The 27938-nt window shown below is 44.9% G+C and overlaps 2 protein-coding genes across 11 annotated transcripts in view; both read right to left on the bottom strand.

The window, feature by feature from the left end:
- LOC128342211 (zinc finger protein 397-like) overlaps positions 1 to 27453 on the bottom strand; it is a 37269-nt gene extending 9816 nt beyond the window's left edge. Inside the window, exons 1-3 of one of the 8 annotated variants that reach the window (XM_053289291.1) lie at positions 27431 to 27453; positions 4826 to 5718; positions 2444 to 2570 (exon numbers count right to left, since the gene is read on the bottom strand). In XM_053289291.1, the coding sequence (XP_053145266.1) occupies positions 2444 to 2570; positions 4826 to 5617 (919 nt within the window). In that variant the 5' untranslated portion in view covers positions 5618 to 5718; positions 27431 to 27453. The other 7 variants (XM_053289288.1, XM_053289287.1, XM_053289293.1 and 4 more) reach the window with 7 other exon arrangements.
- Positions 13595 to 27688, bottom strand: LOC128342215 (zinc finger protein OZF-like). Of its 3 annotated transcripts, XM_053289301.1 has the most exons (4): positions 27566 to 27681; positions 20692 to 20948; positions 18735 to 18784; positions 13595 to 18151 (listed from the first exon to the last, which is right to left on the bottom strand). In XM_053289301.1, the coding sequence occupies exon 4, from the start codon at positions 18135 to 18137 to the stop codon at positions 16650 to 16652; it is 1488 nt and encodes a 495-aa protein (XP_053145276.1). In that variant the 5' UTR covers positions 18138 to 18151; positions 18735 to 18784; positions 20692 to 20948; positions 27566 to 27681; the 3' UTR covers positions 13595 to 16649. The 3 variants fall into 3 exon arrangements, with proteins under 3 accessions (XP_053145276.1, XP_053145274.1, XP_053145275.1); XM_053289299.1 differs by lacking the exon at positions 18735 to 18784 and having other exon boundaries at positions 27566 to 27682; XM_053289300.1 differs by lacking the exons at positions 18735 to 18784; positions 20692 to 20948 and having other exon boundaries at positions 27566 to 27688.
- Positions 27689 to 27938: the final 250 nt, after the last annotated feature.

Here is a 27938-nt window from a genome sequence, read left to right as displayed (position 1 = left end):
GTCTGGGGATGATGGGAGTTGTAGTCCAACAACATCTGTGGGCCCAAGGTTAAGAAACCCTGACTTTGAACAAAATGGCATATACAAGTATCTCAACCTCATGATCTTACCACACCTAAAGGTTAAGATATATTGCTTTATTATAAAGCAGGGCTACTCAACTTCGGCCCTCCTGCAGATGTTGACCTACAACTCCCATAATCCCTGGCTATTGGCCTCTGTGGCTGGGGATTGTGGGAGTTGTAGTCCAGAAACAGCTGGGGGGCTGAAGTTGAGCAGGCCTGTAAAGATATAGTTAAAAGGCAACTGATGTCTGACCACCATTTGGCTTAGTCATTGGCTGAGCTACTGTGATGTCACAGAACATTCTAGAACAGGAATGAGCAGATTTAAGGCTTCTGGGACTTACGGCTTCCTTCCTGCCCCAAGCCTTGGGAGCTACCAGCACAACAATAGCTTGGGGATGCAGAACTAGTCACAAAATGGCAGCTTGTACAAAAATTCATACCAACAGAATAAGAGATTTTAACATCAAATTTCCTGAGTTCCAGGATAATTTTGCTGCAGGACAGGAGAGAAGCAAGAGAGGCTGCTTTGTGGGGGAAGAAACTAGAGAGAAATTAATGGGATAAAAAGCCAGAGCAACCCTGATCACCCCAAAAGAAAGAAGTTAAAATAGCGCTGCTATGCCCCCACTCAGCCAGCCAATCAGAGCTGTAGTACCGGCTAGAAGGGCAGAGGGGCAGAAGCAGCCCCAAAAGCCTAGAGAGCTACTTCAGAAAAGGCCAGGAGCAGCTCCCGAGCTATCTAATACCTGCCCCTACTCTAGAACACTCTAACCACTAAGCAATACACTCCCTTGACAACTGGAAGACCTTAAGGCAACAAGAGCGATATTTTCTATTATCATCTACAAAACCTCATATATGTGACTGCATATCCTTTCCTCCACCCCACCCTTTTTCCTTAGCATATTAGAGGCTGGTTGCATGTTACATTCATGCAGCGTGTAGCATCCATTCAAAGAGACAGCATAGTGCAGTGGTTAGAGTGTTGGGTTACGACCGGGGAGACCTGAGTTCAAACGCCCATTCAACTCACTGTGTGATTCTGGATGAGTCACTTATCTCTCAGCTATGCTACACCACAGCCACCTAATGGCGCAGCGGGGAAATGGCTTGATTATCAAGCCAGAGGTATCAAGCCGGTTCAAATCCCCGCTGGTATGTTTCCCAGCAGTGATATAGGAAGATGCTGAAAGGCATCATCTCATTCTGCATGAGAGATGGCAATAGTAAACCCCTTTTGTATTCTACCAAAGACAACCACAGGGCTCTGTGGGCACCAGGAGTCAACACCAACTCGACGGCACACTTTACCTTTAAGCTACTTCACAGGGTTATTGTGAGGATAAACATAACCACGCACACTGTTTCAGGCTCTTTGGATGAAGAGCAGGATATTGCTTCTTTCTCCCTTTCCTTCCAGCCAATACTGTAAATCTGATTGGCTAGCTGAGTGGGGGTGTGGCTGCACCATTTTCAATCTCTCTCTCTCTGCTTTTCTTGCTGCAGTGGCAGGGTAAAGTGTGTGATTGCTCATATGGAACCTTATGCACAATTACATAAATGCCTGGCTGAGTTGTATATCTCTGAGGATCACTTTGCCCTTTCTCTAAAATGGGACTATGATTAATTTTGTAGATTTATTTTATTTTATTTTATTTTTTTGGACAAGCCACCATTTTCTGTCTCCACCACTCTCCTCACCGCCATCTTTCATTGGTAGCTCCCAAGGCTCTGGCAAAAAAAAGAAGAAGCAAAGGAAGGAAGGAAGGAAGAAAAGAAAAAGAAACTCCTAGACAACTTATCAAGTCTCCTTCCTCTTGGAATATCTAGTCTGTTTTATAAATACGCTGAAGATTCTAAGGACAGAGCAGCCACCTGAATTCCATGAGAGAAGAGGAGGAGACCTAGGTTAGTCCCAGGGTTCCCAATCTTGGGTCCCACATGTTGCTGGACTACAACTCCCATTATCTCCAGCCACAAAGGCCAAAGTCAATTGTGGCTGGGGATGATGGGAGTTATAGTCAAGCAATATCTGGATGCTGGAATTTGTAGTTCTCCATCTGGCTGATGGGGGTTGTAGCCCAACACAGGTTCATATACAACTTCAGCCCTCCATCTGTTGGACTACAACTCCCATTGGACTACAACTCCCATCTCATCATCCCCAGACCACACTGGCTAATAGTCAGAGATGATGGGAGTTGTAGTCCAACATTTGAAGGAGGGCCGAAGTTGTAAAGCCCAGGTTTAGGTCAACCTAGGGACAACAGGGACACCACCTAGAGATGTCTGTATCAAGTGGTGTAAAAATACAATATATAAACAAACAAACAGAGCGACTGAGAAGCCAGGCACGATAAGGCATCCTTTCTTACCCAACATGCCGGCCGCCTCATCATCTTCCTGCTTGGTTTCCACATGGAACTTCTGCTTGCTCTTGGAGGGTGCTTGATCTGTCCCCCAGAAACATACTGCCTCCTCCTCCTCCTCCTCAAATTCCACCTGTAACAGTGGCAATGAAGCCTTTTAGGAAGTGCTAGTTGAAAGGTTCCAGTTCTGCCCCCCACAACCCTATTTTTAGCAGCCCCATCACCATACTTGGAAAGGACACAGAGAGAAAAAAGGACGAGTCTGAGTGGTGGTGGCAGAGGAACTTCTGCCACCAGGCTGGGTAGTGCAAGGCCTAGTGAGGCAGAGATGGTGATCCCTGGGCACGCCTCTCCAATCCAACACCTGAGGCAGCTGCCTCACCAGGCCCCATTGGGTGGATGCTTTAAGCTTGAAGATCCGCTTCTCTTTCCTGAGAAAGGGGCAATTCCAAGGGTAATGGAAACAGGCATGCGACCACTTTTTCTATGACTGCAGTGGGTGGTGCTCTTACCCCTGGACTTCAGGGCTGAAATCCAGGGCCTCCACATCCTCTGGAGACCCCCAAATCCTCTTTAGTCTGTCCTGGATGATGGGGTTGCCGCTGCCCCATACTTTGCAGGGCAGCCAAGTGTGATTATGACCTGTGCCAGGTCCTTAGTTTAGAGACACGGGAGAGTGGGGAAAGAAATATGTGGGATGAGAATAGGGGGGTGATGCTTAACTTGCAGTGGGGGGAGGAAGGTGGCTCCAAAGGCCTTTAGGTCCAGGCTCCAAAATTACCTGAGTGTACCTCTGAATGCAGTCATAAGCATTTTCAAGTTGATATTATATATATCCACAGGAAAGAGAACATCTCTGACTTGAAGGCCATATTTTTTTTACAAAATCCATAAATATTATAGATAAGTTATGAAGCATGCAAAAAACATCAGTAATGAATGTTTCTGAGTCAGTCACCAATGTATTTTGCAAGTTTCAGACACTGCATTACTTAAGGGTTTTGTTAAAGTATGGCCTTATGGTAGGAGATGTTCTCTTATTTATTTATTTATTTGTTTGTTTTGTTTTCTATACCACCCTTCCAAAATGGCTCAGGGCGATTTACATTTTTAAAAAAAACTAAAATCAATGAACTATTAAAATTGAAAACTGTAAAAACAACAAGGCCAATAATGAACTCAAATTACAGATTTCTGCCGGGAGTGCATTCCATAGCACAGAAGCAGCTACAGAGAAGAGCTGCCTCTGAGTCACCACCAGACGTGTTGGTGGTAACTGAAGATGGACCTCAGATGATTTTAACATGCAGTGGGGATTGTGCAGAAGAAAGCACTCTCTAAGGTAACTCGGACCTAAGCCGTTCATGGCTTTAAAGATAACAACTCTTGCCAGTGGGTATATACAGGTGAAACTCGGAAAATTAGAATATTGTGCAAAAGTCCATTAATTTCAGTAATGCAAATTAAAAGGTGAAACTGATATATGAGACAGACGCATTACATGCAAAGCGAGATAAGTCAAGCCTTAATTTGTTATCATTGTGATGATCATGGCGTACAGCTCATGAAAACCCCAAATCCACAATCCCAGAAAATTAGAATATTACATGGAACCAAGAAGACAAGGATTGAAGAATAGAACAATATCGGACCTCTGAAAAGTATACAGTGTACTGTGCTTGATTGGCCAGCAAACTCGCCTGACCTGACCCCATAGAGAATCTATGGGGCATTGCCAAGAGAAGGATGAGAGACATGAGACCAAACAATGCAGAAGAGCTGAAGGCCGCTAATGAAGCATCCTGGTCTTCCATAACACCTCATCAGTGCCACAGGCTGATAGCATCCATGCCACGCCGTATTGAGGCAGTAATTGCTGCAAAAGGGGCCCAAACCAAGTACTGAATACATATGCATGCTTATACTTTTCAGAGGTCCGATATTGTTCTATTCTACAATCCTTGTCTTCTTGGTTCCATGTAATATTCTAATTTTCTGGGATTGTAGATTTGGGGTTTTCATGAGCTGTACGCCATGATCATCACAATGATAACAAATTAAGGCTTGACTTATCTCACTTTGCATGTAATGCGTCTGTCTCATATATCAGTTTCACCTTTTAATTTGCATTACTGAAATTAATGGACTTTTGCACGATATTCTAATTTTCCAAGTTTCACCTGTATAATATCAACTTGAAAATTTGCCTGTGGCCACAGTCATTGGAAAAGTGGTGACATGCCTGATTCCGTTACCCTCGGAGTTGCCAAAATTCCATTTTGGAATTTTGCCTGATTCCGTTACCCTTGGAGTCGCCAAAAAGCAAGTTCCAGAGGGGTAACAACATGAATTGCTTGACATACAAAAAACACAGTGACAGGGTCTCACTTGGTCTTCCTGCCTCTCAGCCTCTCGCTGTCGTGACAGGAAGTCCTCTGCCAGGGCCACTGCCTGAGCACAGGTCTCTGGGCCAAGTTCCCTGACCCAGTTCTGGATCTCTAATGGAAGAATGGTCAGGAACTGCTCCAAGATCAGCTGCTCCAAGATCTGCTCCTTGGTGTATCTCTCAACTTTTAGCCACCGACTGCAAAGGTCCTGAAGCTGGCTGTAAGCCACTCTTGGCCCCTCAGCCTCCTGGTAGCAGAAACGCCTGAAGTGTTGACGCTGCTTCTCCCTGCTGATGGCCTCCCCTCGCAAGATGGCTGCCTTCACCTTCCTGTAGTCACCCCTGGCTGCCACATCCAGCCTGCTAAAGGCCTGCTCAGCTTCTCCACTGAAGGCCGGCAAGAGTCGGGCCACCCACTCCTCCCTGGGCCACCGGCAGGCTTCAGCCACTTGCTCAAAGGAGGCCAGAAAGGCCTTAGTATCATCCCATGGAGTAGGCTCTTCAGGCAACTGTGCAATTTCCAGTTCTGAGTGAGGAGATCCCACAGTTCTTAGGAACACCTCCCACTGGACCAAACTGTCTTCTGGTTCCTCTTTCATCTGAAGTGGAAATGCCCTTCTGAGGGACCCCCCAGTACTCCCAGAATGCATTGCTTCAGGGGGCTTACATCCTCTCTCCATAGTCATTCTAGATTTGTGAGCTTTAGTGCCCTGGAAGACATGAGGGTCTTTTCCTGTTCCATCCAATACTTCCCCTTGTGTACAGCTTGCATGGTCTTGACCCTCCATTTTCATCCTTGGGTGATGTCACAAAGATAATGTCACACTACAGAAAACTCTAAAGTAAGTGGCAGGGATCTAGACAGGTGTGCTGAGATGTGCCCTAGGGAAAACAGCTGCAGAGAGAAAAGAGAGACAAAGAGCATGTGTGTACAGAAACATTTACAGGTTATATTTTTAAACTCACTTTTCAGACAAAAAAATGTCTCCAAGAGCAGCTCACAGCAATTAAAATTAAATATATAATGCCACTGGCAGCAATGGGCATAAATAGAAAGACGCAGGCACACTCAGATTTACAATAATGAATCCCTCCATATCATGGTGATTATAAGGTCTTTGGGACAAGTGCTTCTATCTCTTCTGTGCAAGCATCTTGCACAGTGGTGACAGTAAGGGCATATCTGTGCTACAGACTTGAACAGGTTAAATTGGCATTCCTTGCCTGTACTATTGGGTTGGAGGGGAAGGTCTCAGTACCCTTACCAGTTCTCACCAAGTAAAGAATTCTCAGTATCCTCACCAAACTATAATTCCTCTAATGTCTGAATAGGGCTTATCTGTTCCCTGCCTTTTATGGCAGGGTGGGGGTGGGAGGAGGCTGTACCCAAGTTCACTCTGAAAATGAATGCAGGTACAGTCATTCACCCAAACACATGTACAAGTGTCCAGACAACTGAACACAGGTACAGTATAATGTCTGAAGAAGACTTAAGATGTGAAAATACTCCTCAGATGTGGCAGGCAGAATGCCCCTTCTTTAGACTGGGAGTGGAGAGGTACACAGAAGGGGATGCCTGTGGGTCCACCATCCCCCCCCCCCCAAAAAACTTGAGCCCTATTCAGACATACATGTGTCTGTGTACACCTGTACATGTTTTTGTGTGAATGACTGGACCTGTGTTCATTTTTATAAGGCACAAATCCTCTCAAATGCAGGGTACAGATAAGGATATACTACTATACGTGCATTGAAGAAAACAGCCCTATTCATACAAAATTTGTATCTTGCATTTCAGGGGCCCTGTACCCAGATTCACTTTAAAAATTAACGGAGGTACAGTCAAAGTGAACCTGGATACAGGCCCCTCAAATGCACGGTAAAAGGTAGTATATTGCTGCATTTGTATTCAGTGTAATGTGTGAATAACTGTACCTGTGTACAGATCTGTACTTGTGTACGTTGTACACTCATATGAGGGCTTAACATAATGCCCAAATAGGGCTCTTGTTTATTTCATTTTTCTCCCACCCTTTCTACAGGAAGCTCAGGGTGGTGTACAGTGTTCTCTCCAGCAGGAATTTCCAGATGTTGTTGACTACAACTCCCATAATCCCCAAGCAAAAGCCACTGCTGCTGGGGATTCTGGGAGTTGTAGTCAACATGTTAGAGGGAACACTGGTGGTGTACAAGGTTATCCCCTCCTCTTTTTATCCTTACAACAGCCCTGTGAGGCAGGCTAGGCTGAGAGTAGGCGACTGGCTCAAGGACACTCAGTGAGCTTCATGGCTGAGAGTGGATTTGAACTCGGGCCTCCCAAGTCCTAGTCTGACATTCTAACCATAATACTCGGTAAAGTGTGTCGTCTAGTCGGTGTTGAGTCCTGGTTACCACAGAGCCCTGTGGTTGCCTTTGGTAGAATACAGGAGAAGTTTACCATTGCCTCCTCCCGCGTAGTATGAGATGATGCCTTTCAGCATCTTCCTATATCGCTGCTTCCCAATATAGGTGTTTCCCATAGAGATTCAAACCGACAACCTCTGGCTTGCTAGTCAGTTCATTTCCCCACTGCGCCATTAGGTGGCTAACCATAATACTATGGGGTAGGGGATAAAAACATTTCAGGAAAGCAGGTAAGAAAAATTTCCTGTCACTCGTACACTCTTGTTCCAACGTCTCCATGTGGGAGATCCAGGATTTTGTTCAAGATCCAGGATTTTGTTCAGTTTGGTTTTCTCTCTGGTTTTTGTTTGTTTTGTTTTGTGATGGGTCCTCATGGACTCTTTCTCAGCCACCCACCCTGGACTGCAACATTCCCAGCACCTGCCCTTAAAAGCACCTGCACTGATGTCCCACCCACATGCTTTTGAGCAGAGAAGAAGCACCAAACTCTCTGCCTAATCTGGAAGGAACCTAGTGGGGAGGACCCTGCTGGGACAGACACCCCTTGATCACAAGGTTGGGGGACTGGGAAAACAGAGAGCCTCTTCCCTCCAGTTTCCTGCCTCGCCTGCAACTTTCCAGGAGATGCCTCTCCATTCTTCTGCTCAGCTCCTACCTCTCCACGCAGCTCCCTACTGGGACTCGGGGGCTCTCCTCCTCTTTTTAATTCCTCTTCTTCTTCCCCTCTTTCTGTAACTGTACTCACTGTAGGGAATTGTACACCAAACCCCACCCCCTAACAGGAACAAGAGTCTTCTCTCTTCTTTTCAGGTCTGTGCTGCCCTCTCTAGGAAACAAACCGAGCTCTGTTGGTTTAACCCCTTGGCAGTGAAAACAATCCACAAAATGCTCTTCCGTCACAGCGGAAACATGAGCTTAAAAATAAGCAAGCAATCAACTCTTGCAAGGGTTGCCCCCCTGCATGATTAGCTTCAGTCTCTGGGAAAGAATTGGCATCCCTCTCCAAGTGATTCTCGAAAGCAATCATGGAGATTTTAACTGCTTGGTATTGTGAAAACTATTGGGGGGTGGGGTGGGGGGGGGTGGGGTGAGGTGAGGTGGAGTGGCAATTGGCCAAAAAATCTTCAGGTGGTCCAGAAGAGCTTTGGTCAGAGCTGGGAACCCCGCTACAGTTATGGAATACTGCACCTTATCAAAGTTCTAGTAAATGTGCAAATGGAAATACAGGTGAAACTGGGAAAATTAGAATATCGTGCAAAAGTCCATTAATTTCAGTAATGCAAATTAAAAGGTGAAACTGATATATGAGACAGACGCATTACATGCAAAGCGAGATAAGTCAAGCCTTAATTTGTTATCATTGTGATGATCATGGCGTACAGCTCATGAAAACCCCAAATCCACAATCCCAGAAAATTAGAATATTACATGGAACCAAGAAGACAAGGATTGAAGAATAGAACAATATCGGACCTCTGAAAAGTATACAGTGTACTGTGCTTGATTGGCCAGCAAACTCGCCTGACCTGACCCCATAGAGAATCTATGGGGCATTGCCAAGAGAAGGATGAGAGACATGAGACCAAACAATGCAGAAGAGCTGAAGGCCGCTAATGAAGCATCCTGGTCTTCCATAACACCTCATCAGTGCCACAGGCTGATAGCATCCATGCCACGCCGCATTGGGGCAGTAATTGCTGCAAAAGGGGCCCAAACCAAGTACTGAATACATATGCATGCTTATACTTTTCAGAGGTCCGATATTGTTCTATTCTTCAATCCTTGTCTTCTTGGTTCCATGTAATATTCTAATTTTCTGGGATTGTGGATTTGGGGTTTTCATGAGCTGTACGCCATGATCATCACAATTATAACAAATTAAGGCTTGACTTATCTCGCTTTGCATGTAATGCGTCTGTCTCATATATCAGTTTCACCTTTTAATTTGCATTACTGAAATTAATGGACTTTTGCACGATATTCTAATTTTCCGAGTTTCACCTGTATGTAATCTAACAAGCCCAGACCCATCTCTTGCCTGCCTGCCTCCCTCTGACAATGGCCTCAGTAGCTCTGAACAGCAGCAGTGGTTGACTGGGACGACTTCCTTGCTGCCATGACCACTCATTCCCCTCAGGTGCTGACAGAACATCTTTTAACCAGTAACAGTTGCATTCCTTTCCAACTGACCTTAACCATCACAGGCTCCTCCTCCTTATCTGCATATGGAATCCCCACTGCCCAATCATCATGGTGCCACAGGCTCCTCCCCCCTATCTGCATATGGAATCCCCACTGCCCAATCACCATGGTGCTTCTGCTCTCACAGGCTCCTTCTCCCTATCTACATATGGAATCCCCACTGCCCAATCAGGTGCTTCAGTGGGGGCGTGGCTTGCCATGCACCCCCCTGGTCCATCTACACAGGAATTAATAATATAGATACAGTAGATAGATGTTTGCTCAGAGGGTGGCACTAGGAGCGGGGAGACCAGAGTTCATCCACTCATGCAAACTCACTGGATGACGCTGGGCCAGTCACTTGCCTCTCTGTCTAACCTACCTCACAGGATTGTTGTGACGATAAACATAACTATGTACACCACTCTGGGCTCCTTGGAGAAAGAGCGGGTTACAAATACATAACAACAATATGAAGATTGTGTAGATCAGTGGAAACGCTGCTTTTTTGTAGGGTTGCCCAACAGTGTCCACTCAGTCTAACAGGAATTCCCAGATGTTGTTGACTCCCAGAATCCCCAGCCAAAGGCTATTGCAGCTGGGAATGCTGGGAGTTGTAGTGAACATCTGGGAATCCCTGTTAGAGGGAACACTGTTGCCCACCCTCCGCTGGCCTGGAGGCTTCAGGAATTGGCATCCACTCTCCAGCTGACTCTTGAAGGCAATTCTGGAGAATTTAATGGGTGACATCCAGACTAAATTTATTATTATTATTATTATTATTTACATTTATATCCCGCTCTTCCTCCAAGGAGCCCAGAGCGGTGTACTACATACTTGAGTTTCTCCTCACAACCACCCTGTGAAGTAGGTTAGGCTGAGAGAGAAGTGACTGGCCCAGAGTCACCCAGCAAGTCTCATGGCTGAATGGGGATTTGAACTCGGGTCTCCCCGGTCCTAGTCCCTCAGTTTTATGCTGATTCCTGGAGACTCCAGGCCAGTCCTGCAGGGCTAGCAAAGGGAAATATGGTAGCTGTCCCCAAGTAATTGAAGTGTGATCACACAGAAGGAGCAAATGTCTTCTCGGTGTCCTCTGCTGTTCCTGAGGGCAGGACTAGAACCAAAGGTTGAAATTACAAGGGAACAGATTTAGGCTAGAAATTAGGAAGAATTTCCTAACTGTAAGAGCTGTTAGACAGACAGTGGAACAGTCTGCCTCATGTAGTGGTAGGTTCTTGTACTCTAGAGATTTTCAGGCAGAGGCTGGATGGCCCATTTGTGGCAGATGCTGTAGCAAGACCTCTGAGGTCCTTTCCAGCTGTAGAATTCTATGACATTATATAATTCTATTATTCATATTAATGCTCTCATCCTAAAAATATTGACCTTTCCTAACTGGTCAAGGAATTGCCATGTTCAAAGGGGTGATTTTCTTTATTTAGGGGTGATATTTATTTATTTATTTAGGGAAGAGCAGCTGGCTTAGAACAACATCTCTGCCCTATCTGGCATCTCCCTTGTGTTTATTTTCAGATTACAAGCCCTGTGGGACAGGAAAAAAAATTAATTCTTTTTCTCTGTAAGCCTCTTTGATAACCTTTTGTTGAAAAGTGGTATATAAATATCCTTCTTGTTAATAATAATAAGTAATAATAATTTCTCAAAAGTAAGTCCTATTGATTCTGATCGAGTTAACTTTCAAGCAGGCCCATAGCTGGGGATGGGAGCTAGAGTGGGCCTGCCCCACTGAAATTTTTATCTGCCCCACCCAACTTTGTGTTTACAAAATTGTTTATAAACAATTTGTTGCCCTCCTCTGAATCTATTCATTGGTCTACAACCTTTTAAAAGTACAGTGCTTTTCATTCTCTTGTTCCTATAGGCTCAAGACTCACTTATACTGAAGCACAGTGTTTCCCAAATTTTTCCACCCAGAGCCATGCTTACATTAAAACAAAACAGAACTGGGGCACACTGCTCCCCCAGCACAAACACCGCTGCATAATTTTTATTTATTTTTGCTTCCTCCCTCCTCTCTACTCTGATAAAATCTTCATCCTTATTTGTAAACATCCCTCATGTCCCTCCTAGAGCTGACTTGCCCCATAATGCACAGGGAAGGGCGCGCATAAGGTATTTTGGAGCTGACTTTCACAAGCGAGTCAGCTCCAATTGTGGAGAGTTTAAACTCCCTGCTCCTTGAGCTAACTCAGAGCAAGTCAGTGGGGCACACTGGCCAGTGTCTCACAGCACACTATTGTGCTGCATCATACTGGTTGGGAAACTGCTGGAATAAACCCCTTCTTGAATCTCCTGGTTTGCTACTTCACTCCCCCTCAATTCACTCTAACCTAATCCCCACTTTTTTCACATGTTGATCCCAAAGAGCAAGTTCTTCTCACGATCAGTGAGAACAGCTCCTCGGCAGTCTGCGGGGAGAGTGGGTTTGCCCAGCCCTCCCTGCAGACGATCGCTCAGCTTTCCCTGGGCAGGCAGATCACCCACCCAGGCAGATCACCCACTCACCCACACCTTTGCCCCAGCAGCTCCGGGGGTCAGGTGCAAGGAAGCGCAGCCACCCCCACCTCCATGGAGCCTCAAGAATGTACCACGCGAGTGCATGGTGCATTACTGGGATCCCCCGCCAGTAATCCACCGCAGTCCATCACGGCTGCTTGACACACAGTCAGAAAAATGGGTTCAAGGGAGCAGTCACTCCCTTGACCTCATCTAACCAGGAGGCTACTTAGACAGGTTTGCCACCGTGCAGCCACCAGGATCGGGTGTGATCCCTGTGCAGGGGCGTAACTATAATAGGGCAAGGGGAGACAGTTGTCTGGGGGCCCACTGCCTTAGGGGGTGCCCCAGAAGCAAGTCACATGACTGACTCCCCCAGCCACGCACCTGCCCGGGCTTCATTCAGTTGTATTCATCCTCCAAAACTGATGTAAGTGTTAAAGACCTGGAGCTACCAGAACAGCATGTCTTTCTCTAGTACCAATAAATGACTTGCATCGTCCACAATTTTCAAAACCTCCTTAAAAATAATTTAGGAATATGTTCTTTTGTAGCATATATATATATATATATATATATATATATATATATATATATATATGCTTATTGTTACCACTATTCAGCCTCATTTAATATTTCTTTACTTCGTGAGCTGAGCTTCGGGGGGGGGGATTTTAAAATCTTGTCTCTGGGCCCACTCCAACCTTGCTACGCCCGTCCCTGTGATTCACATGAGTGTGCAAAAACGGGCTTGGCTCCCTTAGCCCGGTTTTGTATGCTCATGTGAATAGCCTCAGCTTCTGCATTCCTAGCAGCAGCAGAAATAATTCAGTAACAGCAATACAGTGGAAATACCTTGATAAAGAGAAATAATAATCATAGCAAGAACTCAAACAACTCACTAATACACTCAGGAAATATTAGTGTTATTCATATAACACTGTCAATGTACATACCACTTTTTAGAATAGCCAAGAGAGGAGACGTCACTGCCCTGAGGGGCTTGCAATCTGAATGACAACAGTCTTATTATTTCTTTGAAATGTTTCTATCCTGCCCCTCCAGTATGATACGGCAGCTCACAAAGACAATCAAACATAAACCAATACAAAATTAAGAAAAAATAAGTTAAAAATTAGACCCAGTTAAATCAGATTTTCAGATTTAAAATTTACTGTTTTATGACAGACATACTTATTCTATGACATAAAAGAGGGGCAAGGGGCAAGGGAAGTATCAAGGGCAGAATAGATGTGGTTGCACTTATTTGGGCTTAAGTTGTGGATGACCAATAAATATTGCTTAAAAATGGTAATGTGCAGGCCTTAGGAAAGAGACTGAAAATAAAAAAGCACAGGAGTTCTCAGACTTGGATCTGCAAATTTTTTGGATTGTAACTCTCATCATCCCTATCCCAGCCACAATGTCCATTGTGATCAGGAATGATGGAGATTGGCAGTGATATCTGGGGATCCAAGTTAGAGAATCCCTGTGCTATTTTATTTTCAGTCCCTTTCCTATGGTTTCTAAGTCATATGTATCCCTTTGTCATATTTATCTCTTTATTATTGCCTCAACACACCCAACTGCCATTCTCATTTGAGTTTTCTACAATGATCCCATGATCTTGTCTTCTGGGAGTAGTCACAGCCCATTCAAATCTCACAGGAGAAAATATGAAGTTAGGATTTTATTTTAGTCTTCTGTGTTCAACACTTTGCATTTATTAACATGGAATCTCACATGCCATTTTGCTGACAATTATCATAGGATCACAACAGCAACCAGAAGATGTCATAGATAGGTTCTGCACCTGCTAACTGGGTGAAGAGACACTTTTCAAAGTGATGATTATATTTAGGAAGGGCACAGCACCCCTCCAGTGGCTGTTGCTGGTGTCTACCTGGTTTCCTTAGACTGTGAGTTCTTTTGGGACAGAGAACCATCTTATTTATTTTTCTATGTAAACTACTTTGAAAACATTTATTGAAAAGTGGTATATAAATATCTGTAGTAGTAGGCTTCAAGGAAAGGCAATGCACACTTCCTGTTGGCATCTATATAATCCCACAAAATAGGGCAAGAACCCAGTGCCATTAGGGATTGGCCCTCACGTACTGTTACAACACTGAATTTCCTCTTTGCAACCATCCTCAGATTCATACACTCCTCCGACTGCATGGAGAAATCATGGTGGGAACTGGAAATACATGTGTACATTGAGATTATGATCACAGATTTCCATACAGGCAATTTTGAACCCACAGCGGTCACAAGAATCTCTGTGATCTACTCATATAGTTCTAGTTCACATGGTACTTCTTCCATCTGATCAGAAACCTGTGAACTCCAAGAGGATTGTGCTGAGAACACTTCATTGGGTGCGGAGCTCCACACCTGAACTAGTCTTATTTATTTTATTTATTTTTACATTTATATCCCGCTCTTCCTCCAAGGAGCCCAGAGTGGTGTACTACATACTTGAGTTTTTCCTCACAACAACCCTGTGAAGTAGGTTAGGCTGAGAGAGAAGTGACTGGCCCAGAGTAACCCAGCTAGTTTCATGGCTGAATTGGGATTTGAACTCGGGTCTCCCTGGCCCTAGTCCAGCACTCTAACCACTACACCATGCTGGCTCCTCAAGTATTTAGAGATACAGTAGTCCTATTTCCTATACTTATCCAATTAATAGTTCCTTGACATGAGCCAGGAGAGTGAAGCAGCTGCTAAAAAAGCAAATGCAATCTTAGGATCCATTAACAGAAGCATAGTGTCCAGATCACATCATTACCCCTGTTAGTTAGCAGGGGTACTACCCCAGTTAGTACCCCCTGCTAACTGGGCAAAGAGGCACCCTTTCAACATGGTGATTCTCTTTATTTAGTGGGGGGGGGAGTAACTGGCCCTATCCACCTCCAGCACAGTACCTCCAGTGACTGTTATGGTGTCTATCTTATGTTTCTTTTTAGATTGTGAGCTCTTTGGGGACAGGGATCCATCTTACTTGTTTATTTGTTATTTCTTGATGTAAACCGCTTTGGAAACTTTTGTTGAAAAGCGGTATATAAATATTTGTTGTTGTTGTTGCTGCTGTTGTTAGATCACGAGAAGTAATCTTTCCACTCTATCCTATGCTGATCAGACCACATTTCGAATACTGAATTCATTCTGGGCCAGCATTTTAAGACAAACTTTGATTAACTGGAACAGGTTCATAGGAGGGCAGCCAAGATGACATCGCATCTGGAAACCAAATTTTGCAAGGAATGGTTGAAGGAGTTGGGTAGGTTTCATCTAGAAAAAAGAAGACTAACAGGAGATTTGATCAGTGTCTTCAAATATCTGAAGGGCTGTCATGCAGAAGAAGCAGACTTGTTTTCTTTTGCTCCTGAGGGCAGGACTACCCCTGGGCTAGACATTACGTAGATTTTCCTAGCTGTAACTGCTGTTCAAGAGTGGAACAAGCTGCCTCATACAATGGTGGGCTCTACTTTGCTAGAGGTTTTCAAACAGAGCCTGGGCAACCATCTGTCAAGGATGCTGCAGCAGATTCCTGCATTGAGCAGAGGGTTGGACTAGAAGATCTCCAAGGCCCCTTCTAACTCTTAGAATTCTAGGATTGCTGCCCAGCAAATCTAGACTTGAGCCCTCAGACAAATGTGGAAAATACAGTGATATGACTATACATCTGAATAGGGAAGGGGCAACAGCTCAGATCACCTGTTTTGTATACAAAAGGTGTTCAGTTTCAATCCTGGACTCTCAAATGAAAATCTCAGGAGCAAAGTTGAAGGATAATCCAGACTGAGATCTTGGAGCTCTTGACATTCAGAGGAGATAATCCCTGGCTCAATGGACCAGTGGTTTGACTAAGGCTGTTTCATGTGTTCAAAGTTCAGCTGAAGTCAGCTGGTGAGTCTTTATTGCATTTCCCATAGGTCATAGCAAGTATTAAACACATTCATAATATAACAATACTGTAACTTATTAGGCGTGCTAACTGGGCAAAGAGATACCTTTTGAACGTGGTGATTCTCTTTATTTAGCAGGGGGAGAGTAACTGGCCCTATCCATCCCCAGCACAGTACCTCCAGTGACTGTTGCTGGTGCATATCTTATGTTTCTTTTTAGATTGTGAGCCCTTTGGGGACAGGGATCCATCTATTTATTATTTCTCTATGTAAACCGCTTTGGAAACTTTTTTTGGAAAACGGTATATACATATTTGTTGTTGTTATTTGAATACACAAAATGAACAACATTAACAGGTGGGTGGGGGGACTCAAGGCATCAAAAACTACTCAAAACGCCAAATTAAAACTGTTGAAGCGGGACATGCCTCAATTTTTGGAGGAATACCCTCCACATATATAGAGGCTTATTTCCTGTCTCTAACTGACCACTTTCTAAGAATACAAGGAGAGTCTTCCAGCATCTAATCAGAAGTCCATCTGGTCCTTAGGTCAGAGCGGAATACCAAAGTTCCCCTACCTGACACCCCTCCTGTTTCATGTATGGAACTTAGTGGGTTTGTGCCCCACTAAATGGATTCTCACACATTTGTTAAGACAGGGGTTCCCAACCTTAGGGTCCCCAAGAGTTGTAGTCTAACAACATCTATGACCCCTAGACACAATAGCTGAAGGCAATGGGAGTTCTTGTCCAACATCTGGAGACCCAAAGTTTGGAACCCCTGTGTTGTGGCTCAAAGTCTAACTGAAATGTCTATGGTTTCTCCTTTGTGTGGATTACTTGATGTTTAATAAGAGTCGCTTTGAGACCAAATCCTTTCCCACACTCAGGGCATTTATATGGTTTCTCTCCTGTGTGATTTCTCTGGTGCCTGACAAGGTGATGGTTATAAATGAAGCCTTTCCCACATTCTGTACATGTATAAGGTTTCTCTCCAGTGTGGATTCTCTCATGGGCCTTAAGCTGAGAGGGCCTGTTGAAGCTTTTCCCACACTCTAAACACTTATAGGGTTCTTCGCCTTTATGGGTTCTCTCATGATTATGAAGACTTGATGTCTGGTTGAAGCTTTTCCCACACTCGGAGCATTTATATGGTTTCTCTCCAGTGTGGATCCTTACATGTACAACAAGGTTAGATTTAAGACAGAAGCTTTTCCCACAGTCCGAGCACTGAAAGGGTTTTTCTCCTGTGTGGATTCTGTGATGCCTAATGAGGCTTGCTTTCTCACTGAAACCTTTCCCACAATCAGAGCATTTATGCGGTCTCTCTTCTATATGCATCCCTTCATCCACAAGGTGGATCTGGTGATGTTTAATAAAGTAAGAAATTTGTCGAAAACTTTTTCCACATTCTGGGCATTTATATGGTTTCTCTCCAGTGTGGGTTCTCTCATGTTCCTTAAGGTTCCCAGCCTGGCTGAATCTTTTCCCACAGTCAGAGCACTTATATGGTTTCTCTCCTGTGTGGGTCCTTTGATGGGCAATCAGATTAGAGCTCGTACTGAAGGATTTCTCACAGTCTGAGCATTTATATGGCTTCTCTCCCGTGTGGAATCGATGATGTGTAGTAAGCTCTGAGATTTTCCTGAAGCTCCTCCCACAGTCTAAACAGGTATATGGTCTCTCCCCTGTGTGGGTTTTTTCATGTTCTTTAAGGGACCCCAGCCGGCTGAAGCTTTTCCCACAATCTGGACATTTGTATGGTTTCTCTCCTGTGTGGATCCGCACGTGCAACACAAGGCTTCCTTTGTGGCTGAAACTTTTCCCACAATCGGAGCACGCATACGGTTTTTCTCCTGTGTGAATTCTGGCATGCGCAATAAGGTTACCTTTCTGGTCGAAGCTCCTGTCACAATCCAAGCACTTATACGGTTTCTCTCCAGTGTGTATTCGGTGATGTCTAACAAGTTTAAAGTGTGCGTTGAAGGATTTCTCGCAGTATAAGCACTGGTAAGTTTTATCTTCCGTTCGGGCTCTGCCATATTCAGCACGGTCAGAGTTATTCCCCCATTCAATTCGCATCTCTTCTCTTTCACCTTCACCGATTTGCTCCTGGCCAGTGACTTCACTTCCCCAGCAAGGAATGGATTTATTTGTTCTTTTCTCCATTCGGTTTTCCCGTTGCCTCCACAGTTCACACAGACTTTCAATGCCTTCTGTCTGCTCAGGACTTTTGGAAACATTACTTTGAGCTATTTCCTCAGAGGCTTCCCATGGATTATTTTCATCTTCATTCACCATCACACATCCCTCACCTGATGGGATAAGAAGAAATTTCAAAGTGAAAATACAAAATGTGTGAGGTTGTTTTATATTGGATCTGACCATATTTAGCCCAGTATTCCCTACGTCAGGTATGGGCAGACTTCAGGCTTCTGGGAACTACTCAGTCCAGAATTTTCACTCGAGGCACAAACGACCAGGCTCAAACTATCATACTTTGGACACATTATGCGAACACCCAGCTCCCTTGAAAAGTCCATAATGCTGGGGAAAGTTGAAGGAAAGAGAAGGGGAGGATGACCAGCAGCAAGGAGGATGGACTCGATTATGACAGCAATGAATGCACCACTGACAGACCTAAAAGGCCAAGCTGAAGAAAGATCATCCTGAAGAGAATCTCTCTGTGTGGTCGCTAAGAGTCGAAACTGACTTGACGGCACTTAATCAATCAATGAATCAATCAATCATATAAAAAGTATAAACATTAAAACTATCAAAGTACAAACTGTGTTATATGAATAAAACCAATCATAACACAATATATTGTAAAAGTCATATGAATTAATTTTTATACTATATATATATACACACACACACACACACACACACACAAACCTTGTAGTAATTTGCATGTTGTTTTGTAGAACTGCCTCTGAAGAAGAGCTCTGCCTCCAAATGCATAAGGTAACATTATGCACTAATTTTATGAAAGTGTACCAATAAAAACATATTGAGTAAATCTATCAGCACCTTTGGAGTTCTCCCCCGCTTTTTGCCTTCAATTTATTGGTACTGTGTCATTTTCCTCTCCCTTCCCACTCTCTTTCTTTGAAGGAGAAGCAAGTCCAAAGGCCTGGAGATAAGCCCAGGAGTTCCCAAGACACCTAATGCCCACCCCTGTTCTACATCAACCAATAACAGCTCTCCAAAGCCTCAGGCAGAGAAAGGTCGCTTCCAGCTCTGGGGCCTGAGATCATTTAACTGAAAATGCCTGGAAGTGAACTTTGGACCTTTTGATTGCAAAGATGTTCTGCTACTGAGCTATGATTGGCATTAACGGTTTGGTAGGAAATTTAGGACAGACAAAAAAGTATTTCTTCACAGAGTGTGCAATTGGTCTATGGAACGTGCCACTAGCTGGGATGGCTCTAGACTGATTCATGGAGAAGTCTATCAATGGCTACTAGTCTTGCTGGCTAGAGACTACCTCCAGGTAATAGTTACAGGAGAGCAACAGCAGGAGAGGAGGTATGCCTTCACATCCTGCTTGTGGGCTTCCCTGGGACATCTGGTGAGCCACTTTGGGAAACAGGATGCTGAACTACACAGGCCTTGGGCCTGATCCAGCAAGACTCTTCTTATGCTCACTGGCATCTCCTAATGTTTGCATCTCCCCATAATGGGTGGGTGGAAAAATACAGGGCATTGTATTAGCGTTTCCCATCTCCCACTCCATTTAATGGAGTTTCAGCCACACATAACCAGGCAGACATGGACTGGCAGTGTCCATGCAACTCTCTGTAATATTTAGTAATCATTTAGACCAGGTTCTGGGAATGATGGGAATTGTAGTCCAACAACAGCTGGGGACCCAAAGTTAAGAACCCGTGGTCTAGACCTTAGAAAGCAGACCCAAGCCAGAAGGCCAAAATCTTTTCACTACAGGCAGGGGATATATTGGATGCAGAAAGAGTTCCCTGAAGGTAAAAAGTTTGGAAATGTTGATTTAAACCAGGGGTGATGGACTTCACCCCTGCAACATCGAAATTGGTTTCTTTAACCAGAACCCTGAGTTCTACCAGGTGCAAAATGATGGCTTAGGGTGGGCGGGCAATGACCTATTGCACCCCACGAGCCATACACTGGGATGACCTGCATGTGCAAGTACAAATCTGTACCCGAGTTACTACAGATCAGGGATTCGAACACAAAGTTCTCAGACTGGCCAGGAGAACTGCATAAAGGCCTGGTCAAAGGCAACCCATTTATATGCGTTTTTTATTGGTGGGGAAGACCAAGGTGGAGAGAATGAGCAGTTAGCAGAAGGCCAGCCATGGTGTGCTGGTCAACATCCAGACTAGTGGACTAGCATGATGAACAAAGATGTTTACATGTAAGACCATGCAGCTGAGTGAATGCTCAAAGTTGCTCAGTCTTTCCACTCTTGGTCTGCTTGTACAAATGGTGTGCTTGTGCATTAAGGCTAGTGGACAGCTTTGAATCATTCCCTGCAACACGGATTTCATAGCAGGAAGAGCATCATAGGTTGTGCAGCACACTTTGTTGCACTGGCACAACACTAGTCTGGAGCAAAAGCTCTTGACTTAGTGGAATTGGCTGGTGCAACATCCTTGCACTAGTGTGGTGTTAGTCTGGATGCCCGCCAGATTTATTTATTTTTATTGTTTGCATTTTTCCTTGCTATTGTTACACTACTGGGTGTCAGAAAGCATTGCTAACCTACTGCAAACCACTCACAGGCCAACCTGTACATTTCAGCCTACCTTCTGCTTTCCTCTGATCTGGGGAACACATTTCCTAAACAAGAGGCATCTATGGAGTTTTTGCTCACCCTGATGGACTTCAGTTTGGCTAAAGGACCCAAGCTCATCTTCACATTTAATGGTAGCTGGGTCAAGAAGATCGCCCTCATATCCCGAGCAGGTCATCCACGGATGTTCTTCTTGACTCATCTCAAGTGTCTGTGTGTTCTCAAGGCCTTAGGGTTCAAGGAAACCTCACCCTGGACTTGCCCCAGAAAGGTCACATGTGGCTCATTGCCTCCATCTTCAAGAGTCACTTGCCCAAGCTTATTTCTAATGTTGTCACCTAGTAGGATGCAGACAGAATACAGCGTCACTAGGGAGACTGCAAGAAATTATACCTACAGGTGAAACTCGGAAAATTAGAATATCATGCAAAAGTCCATTAATTTCAGTAATGCAAATTAAAAAGTGAAACTGATATATGAGACAGACGCATTACATGCAAAGTGAGATAAGTCAAGCCTTAATTTGTTATAATTGTGATGATCATGGCGTACAGCTCATGAAAACCCCAAATCCACAATCTCAGAAAATTAGAATATTACATGGAACCAAGAAGACAAGGATTGAAGAATAGAACAATATCGGACCTCTGAAAAGTATACAGTGTACTGTGCTTGATTGGCCAGCAAACTCGCCTGACCTGACCCCATAGAGAATCTATGGGGCATTGCCAAGAGAAGGATGAGAGACATGAGACCAAACAATGCAGAAGAGCTGAAGGCCGCTAATGAAGCATCCTGGTCTTCCATAATACCTCATCAGTGCCACAGGCTGATAGCATCCATGCCACGCCGCATTGAGGCAGTAATTGCTGCAAAAGGGGCCCAAACCAAGTACTGAATACATATGCATGCTTATACTTTTCAGAGGTCCGATATTGTTCTATTCTTCAATCCTTGTCTTCTTGGTTCCATGTAATATTCTAATTTTCTGAGATTGTGGATTTGGGGTTTTCATGAGCTGTACGCCATGATCATCACAATTATAACAAATTAAGGCTTGACTTCTCTCGCTTTGCATGTAATGCGTCTGTCTCATATATCAGTTTCACCTTTTAATTTGCATTACTGAAATTAATGGACTTTTGCACGATATTCTAATTTTCCGAGTTTCACCTGTATGTGGCTGATGAAGGGGTGTGTGTGCTTAAATTGGGATTCCCAGCCGTCAGACTCTAACATCTCCTGCACCCCAGATGCTCTGTTTCCACTGCACACTTGGGACAGAGAGCTCTGTGACTCAAGAGCAACATCTAGGCTGCAATACCAGCCTGCCTGAGCCTTTTGTCAGCTGACTCCGAAGGGCCAGTTCCTGTCCATCAAGCCCATCAGCCTTACCTTCAGAAAGGGCATGTCAGTTGAACAACTTGACTTTTGAGTACAGACACTGCCTAAGTATGTCCTCCAGCTGTCCAGCTGGACACCTCCACTGTCCTCCAGCTGCCACTTGGGACTTGACCCTTGCCTGTTTTTTGACTGATTGCCTGCTAGGATGTGCATGGATCGACTTGATGCAGCCCGCTGAATTGTTTCAGCGGGGCAGGGAGCGGAACCTTTAAGCACAGGTAAAGCTGGTCCTTACCTGCTCCTCCGCCACATTTCCTAGTGCAGCACAGCACCGCTCAGAATTTGCTGCACCCAGCAGCCTGTGCATGGCAATGAGACACGCATGGCCACCGTGCATGCGCGGCAGCCATGCGCATGTTCAGCAACACCATGCTGCATCATGCACATGGACACAACCATGCACGGACTTCTGAGCGGTGCAATGCTGCCCAGCCAAGTGACACAACCCAGTTGGGGAGTTAAAAACTCAATTTTAAACATCACAGTCACACATCTATATACACAATGATACTAAAATAGTCTCTATGGGGATTGGAAGAAGTTGAATGTACTGAAGGTTTATCAATGTAGATGGGGAAAAATTCAATCTAATCTTCTTTTTGTTGAAGAGTAATATTTCCAAAGTCAGCACTCCACTTTATCTTGTTATATTATTAAAACTGCCAAACACGTTTTGACCTAAGACAAAGGTCTTCTTCAGTGGCAAGCATTCCCACATAGCATTCTGTTGTTCTTCCAAAGGTTTAGGTAACTCTATACCTAAGGTATAGGTATAGGTAACTCTAAACTAAGATGTTTATAATGCTGTCTATACACTATTAAACTACATCTATTTAAGGATGGGTTTTCCCCCCAGCTGCTGTTTTCAGCTTCATCACTACACCACAAACATGGACACAACCACATGCGGACTTCTGAGTGGTGCACTGCAGTGCAGCACCAGGAAATGTGGTGGGGCAGTGGAGCAGCAAGTAAGGACCAGCTTTACTCAAGCTTAAAGGTAAAGTTCAGTCCCTGCCCCGCCAAAACAATTTGTGCACATCCCTGTTGCCTACCTGCTTCCCCTATGAGGCTAAATTGCTGACTTGGACCCTTGTCTGTTTTGAATGACAAACCTGCTTCTGGCTTGCTTGGACTGATGGCTAGTTCCTCCCAGGTCTGGAAACCCAACCCTGGCGAAGGACTGACAAGTTGCTGGTTATCATTAGTTGTGGTATAGCAGGGTAAAAGTGTTAGGCTTAGAAAGGGATATCCAGCTTCAAATCCCTGCTTAGTGGTAATGCTAAAGAGCCCGTGGACTAATTGTCATCTCTTGGCCCGGCCTACATCACAGGATTGTTGTGAGGAAACATTTATGGATAATTCCAGGAATGCTGCTCTGAGCTTCTTGCCAGGGAAGGGGTGTTGAACAATAAATGAAGTCCATTACATGTTTTCTCATGACTATAACTTCATGCCACGAAAAGCTTCACTTGTTGAATGTCTGCTAGTTGCACAGTTGTTAATGGCAGAGGAGCCCCACCAAGAAGAAAAACATGGTTTCTCAAAAGTTTTGAACTTGGATCTCATTCAAAACATATTCTGCTTTCGAGGTCTACAACCCCTGTAACCAAGGGTCAGCCGGTATTATGCTGGCTTCCCTCCATTCTTCTCATGAGAGCGTGTCAGTTCTTATAACCTAGTATCCATCTCCTCATCTTTCCCTGCCACCCTAATCTCTTTGCTCTTATACAAGGGTCTGAAATCTCCAGCTGTGTTGGACTACAACTTCCGGCAAGTAGCCAGAGATGATGAGAGTTGTAGTCCAACATTTGCAGCGGGTCTGCAGTTTGGGACCTCTGCTCTTATAGTCCAATAAATCTTTGCCCTCTTCCAACTCCACCACCCTCAACTGTCCAAAGCTGTCTTTCTCCCTATGGATGACTCCACCCATAGTCTCTTTTTGCCCCTCATGCCCACAACTGTGCGGCCCACAAGAACCACACAGCACTCTGGTGGGGAGAGAAAAGGGAAAGGGAAAGCTCATTAATTATTTTCTTATAAGTGAAAATAACTCCTTTGATCTGAGCCATAGGTTCTTCCCATTAGCTGAAAATAAGGGACAAATGGCATCTTGTAAGGCACAGGCGCAGCGGGGAAATTCTTGACTAACAAGCAGAAGGTTGCCGGTTCAAATCCCCCCTGGTATGTTTCCCAGACTATAGGAAACACCTATATCGGGCAGCAGCTATATAGGAAGATGCTGAAAGGCATCATCTCATAGTGCATGGGAGAAGGCAATGGTAAATAGCAATAGCAATAGCAATAACATTTATATACCGCTCTATGGCCGGAGCTCTCTAAGCGGTTTACAATGATTTAGCATATTGCCCCCAACATTCTGGGTATTCATTTTACTGACCTCGGAAGGATGGAAGGCTGAGTCAACCTTGAGCCCCTGGTCAGGATCGAACTTGCAACCTTCTGGTTACAGAGCGGCAGTTTTACCACTGCGCCACCAGGGGCTCCCTCCTGTATTCTAGCAAACCCTCCTGTATTCTACCAAAAGAAAGCCACAGGGCTCTGTGGGTGCCAGGAGTCGAAACTGACTTGATGGCACACTTTACCTTAAGGCACAGGTGATTTTGGACTGAAATAATGGATGTCCGTGCTAATAAGGGACTGTTGGTAACCTTAAACTCCATTCCAGATCACCTTCGCAATGCTGCCACACTTGCTTCCTTTAAATCCCCTTAAAACGCACCTTTGTTTCCATGCCCTACTTAAGACAAGACTTAAGTATGACAGAAATAAATATTAATTCTTCCTATTCACCCTGCCTCCAATTCATTCTCCCTTCTTCCGTTGTCTCCCATACAGTTGTAAGCCCCTCAAGGCAGAGATCTCTCTTCTTGTATTTAAAGTACCCTGTATGTAAATGGTGCTAGCAATCCCCTGCCCTCATGATTATAAAGGGGGGACACAGTGTGCCTGTTAGGAGTCAGGACCTCTTCCACTGATGCCCTCCCAGTGAATCCCTCTAGTACATGTAGAAAGGCCATTCAGATGAACAGTTTCCTCCTTTGCACATAAGGGATGCACCAGGAGAGTAGGGATGTGCACAGAACTGGTTCGGCACTCCTTTTCTGGAGTGTCGAACCAGTTTGAAGGTCCTGTGTTTGAGCCAGTTCGGAGAGTGGGGTGGTGGTTTCACTTTAAGGGATAGGGAAGGTGCTTCCTACCTGCCCATCCCTGCCCTGTCGCTTCCCCGCCGCTGGCGCTCTCCTAAACAGCATGGGCAGGGGCAGGGGCATAGCAAGGTTGGCCCAGAGACAAGATTTTAAAATGCGCCCCCCCCCTCAATTTTGTAAATTGTGGACGGTGCAAGTCATTCAATGGTACTAGAGAAAGACATGCTGTTCTGGTAGCTCCAGGTCTTAACACCCACATCAATTTCAGAAGATGAATACAACTGAAGGAAACCCAAGCGGGTGCGTGGCTGGGGGAGTCAGTCATGTGACTTGCCTCTGGGTGGGCCCCCAAGGCAGTGGGCCCCCAGACAACTGTCCCCCCTTGCCCTATTAAGGTTACACCCCTGGGCATGGGGCTGCAGTGTTCCTGCTTGCAGCTCCATTCAGCATCACTACACCCACGGCCGACCCGTGTGCTCATGTGTGCCATGCAGTGTTCTCTCTACTTTTTTTCATTTCTGTGTGGAGTGAGTTTTGTTCTGGGCAGCAGTATCAAGGCAGTGTGTGCATACGTGCATTCAGAGTGGGGCCTTCCTGCTTCAACCTGAGCGGGATCCAAAATTAACTGAGCGGACATCAAAAAATGTGTGAGCCGCACACGCCTTAGAAGGAACACTGGTGGCATGCGTATACACATCAGCCATGAGCATTGTGATGCCGAATGGGGCTTCAAGCAGTAACGCTGCAGCCCCACACCCAGGCTGTTTAGGAGAGCACCAGCAGGGTGAAAGCAGCGGGGCAGGGATTGGCAGGTAAGAAGCACCTTCTCCGTCCCTTAAAGTGACCTCCACCCCGCCCTCCCAGGAGTGCATGGACTGGTTCTATGCACATCCCTACAGGAGAGTGTTGGGGAGATGTCTGTGGAAGATGTCCTGATGGGCATGCTCTCAGCACATTCCCTTCATATCATGAATAATGACAGTATCAATTGAACTGGCACTAAATAACTTAATACAGTTTCATTGCCAGGAGTCAGCTCTGAAATATATTAAGCAGCATTAGATTTCAGCGCCTCACTGAATGAACACATGAACTTAACATATAGCCCTTTGGCCTATCTAGTTCATAGTTGACTTCGCTGATTGGCACTCCACAATTTTGGAGGGGGGTTCTCCCCAGCCCTACCTGGAGAGGCCAGGGATTGAACCTGGGGGGCCTTCTATGTGCAAAATAGGTGCTTTACCCCTGAGCTACAGCCTCCCCCTTTCAGACCAATGGTGGTAATCTTAAGTACAGATGCTGGAGCTCAAGCATTTTTCTAGGCAAGCACGCCCTGTGTGAAACTCAGTGGAACTCTGAATGATTGCCATGTGGCAGGAGCAGTTGAGGTCTAGGGATAAGAATCTTCAGGTTTAAAAATATAAGACAGTTTCTTAGGTAAGACTTGAGCACAATGAGGGGTTACTAATCTTTAGCAATAATAATTAAAGGAATATTATAATTATATGAGTTCAGAGTAGTAGAATCTATAGAAAACTCAAAAAGTTTTCAACAGCCCATACTCCTGCAAAGCTAGAAGGCCTGCCTTGTTACTCTAGGCATGACGTAAATGACAAAAGCCAATTATCACTCCTATCTGGTAAATGACAAAAGCCAATTATCACTCCTATCTGGTAAATTCCTGCTGGATACTCTGTTTAGGAAGGGGGACTGATCCTTTTACACATTTCCAGATTACTTGTGATAAACCTCTACATTCCAGGAGTTTACAGACTTTGTCACTGCGAGACAAAAAAGTTTGCATCCTGCATTTTAAACAGCTGGCCTGACTAAAGCTAACCTACTCATCTAGGGGGTTGCCAACTTTTAAACCAGCCCCTGTAGCTCTGCCTGTAAACAGCAGATTATTTACAACAGATACCTCTGAGAAAAACCTTTCCTTGTAAAACACTGCAGCTCAGACCACTATTAAAGACATAGCTGCAGGACTCAGTTCAAAAGCTGGCAACTCAGTAACAAAGCCGCTGGAATCGGGTGCCCAACTTCTGAACTGGTCCCTGTAGCTGTGGGTTTAATCATAGTTTCATCTACAGCTATTACCAGCAGCAGGTGCTGTATAAGCCCCATGCCCAGCATACAGTCACCAGCTGATTTCTGCATTATAAGACCCTGTTAAAGGCACAGGAGCAGCCCAAGGTTATTTCCCCCGTTCCCCCTATTCATATGTGTCCTTGGTTTTAACTAACTAATCTCTGCTAAAGGAGCTTCAGTTGCACGGTCTATCTCCTTTCCCCACTATGCTTTCTCAGGGCGGCCTTTTCCTGCTCCGTCTTCCTCTGGAGTCCATTTTCCCTTTGTCCAAATGCTTGTTCTTAACTCACCTCTCGCTGCAGGGCACGCAGAAGCCAGCTTCTACCCTAACCCACCCCAGCAAAGAGGAAGAGGCAGGAGCTACGTTATTTCCATTCCCCCTTTCTCAAAGTCCTTTGTCTCTCTAGGAGTGACTGCTTAGTCACCTTAACTCTTAAGTGTCTGGACACACGCACACAACACCCACCGGTTTAACATTTTTATCAGGATGCACGGATATCACCACAGCTTCCTTTATTAACTCCCACAATAATAATTCATTCACTTTCTCAATATTTGCGTGCTACACCTCTCTGGTGAGCTTATTTTTCCATATGGACTGTTTATTTTATTCATACTGGCAGACAGACTAAACTACTCATGAGTAGTCCCATTGAAATTAAT

This window comes from Hemicordylus capensis, chromosome 2 (genome assembly GCF_027244095.1).
Source record: "Hemicordylus capensis ecotype Gifberg chromosome 2, rHemCap1.1.pri, whole genome shotgun sequence".
Lineage (NCBI taxonomy): Eukaryota > Metazoa > Chordata > Lepidosauria > Squamata > Cordylidae > Hemicordylus > Hemicordylus capensis.
Note: the sequence above shows the minus strand (reverse complement) of the source record. Positions and strands in the feature narration are given on the sequence as shown.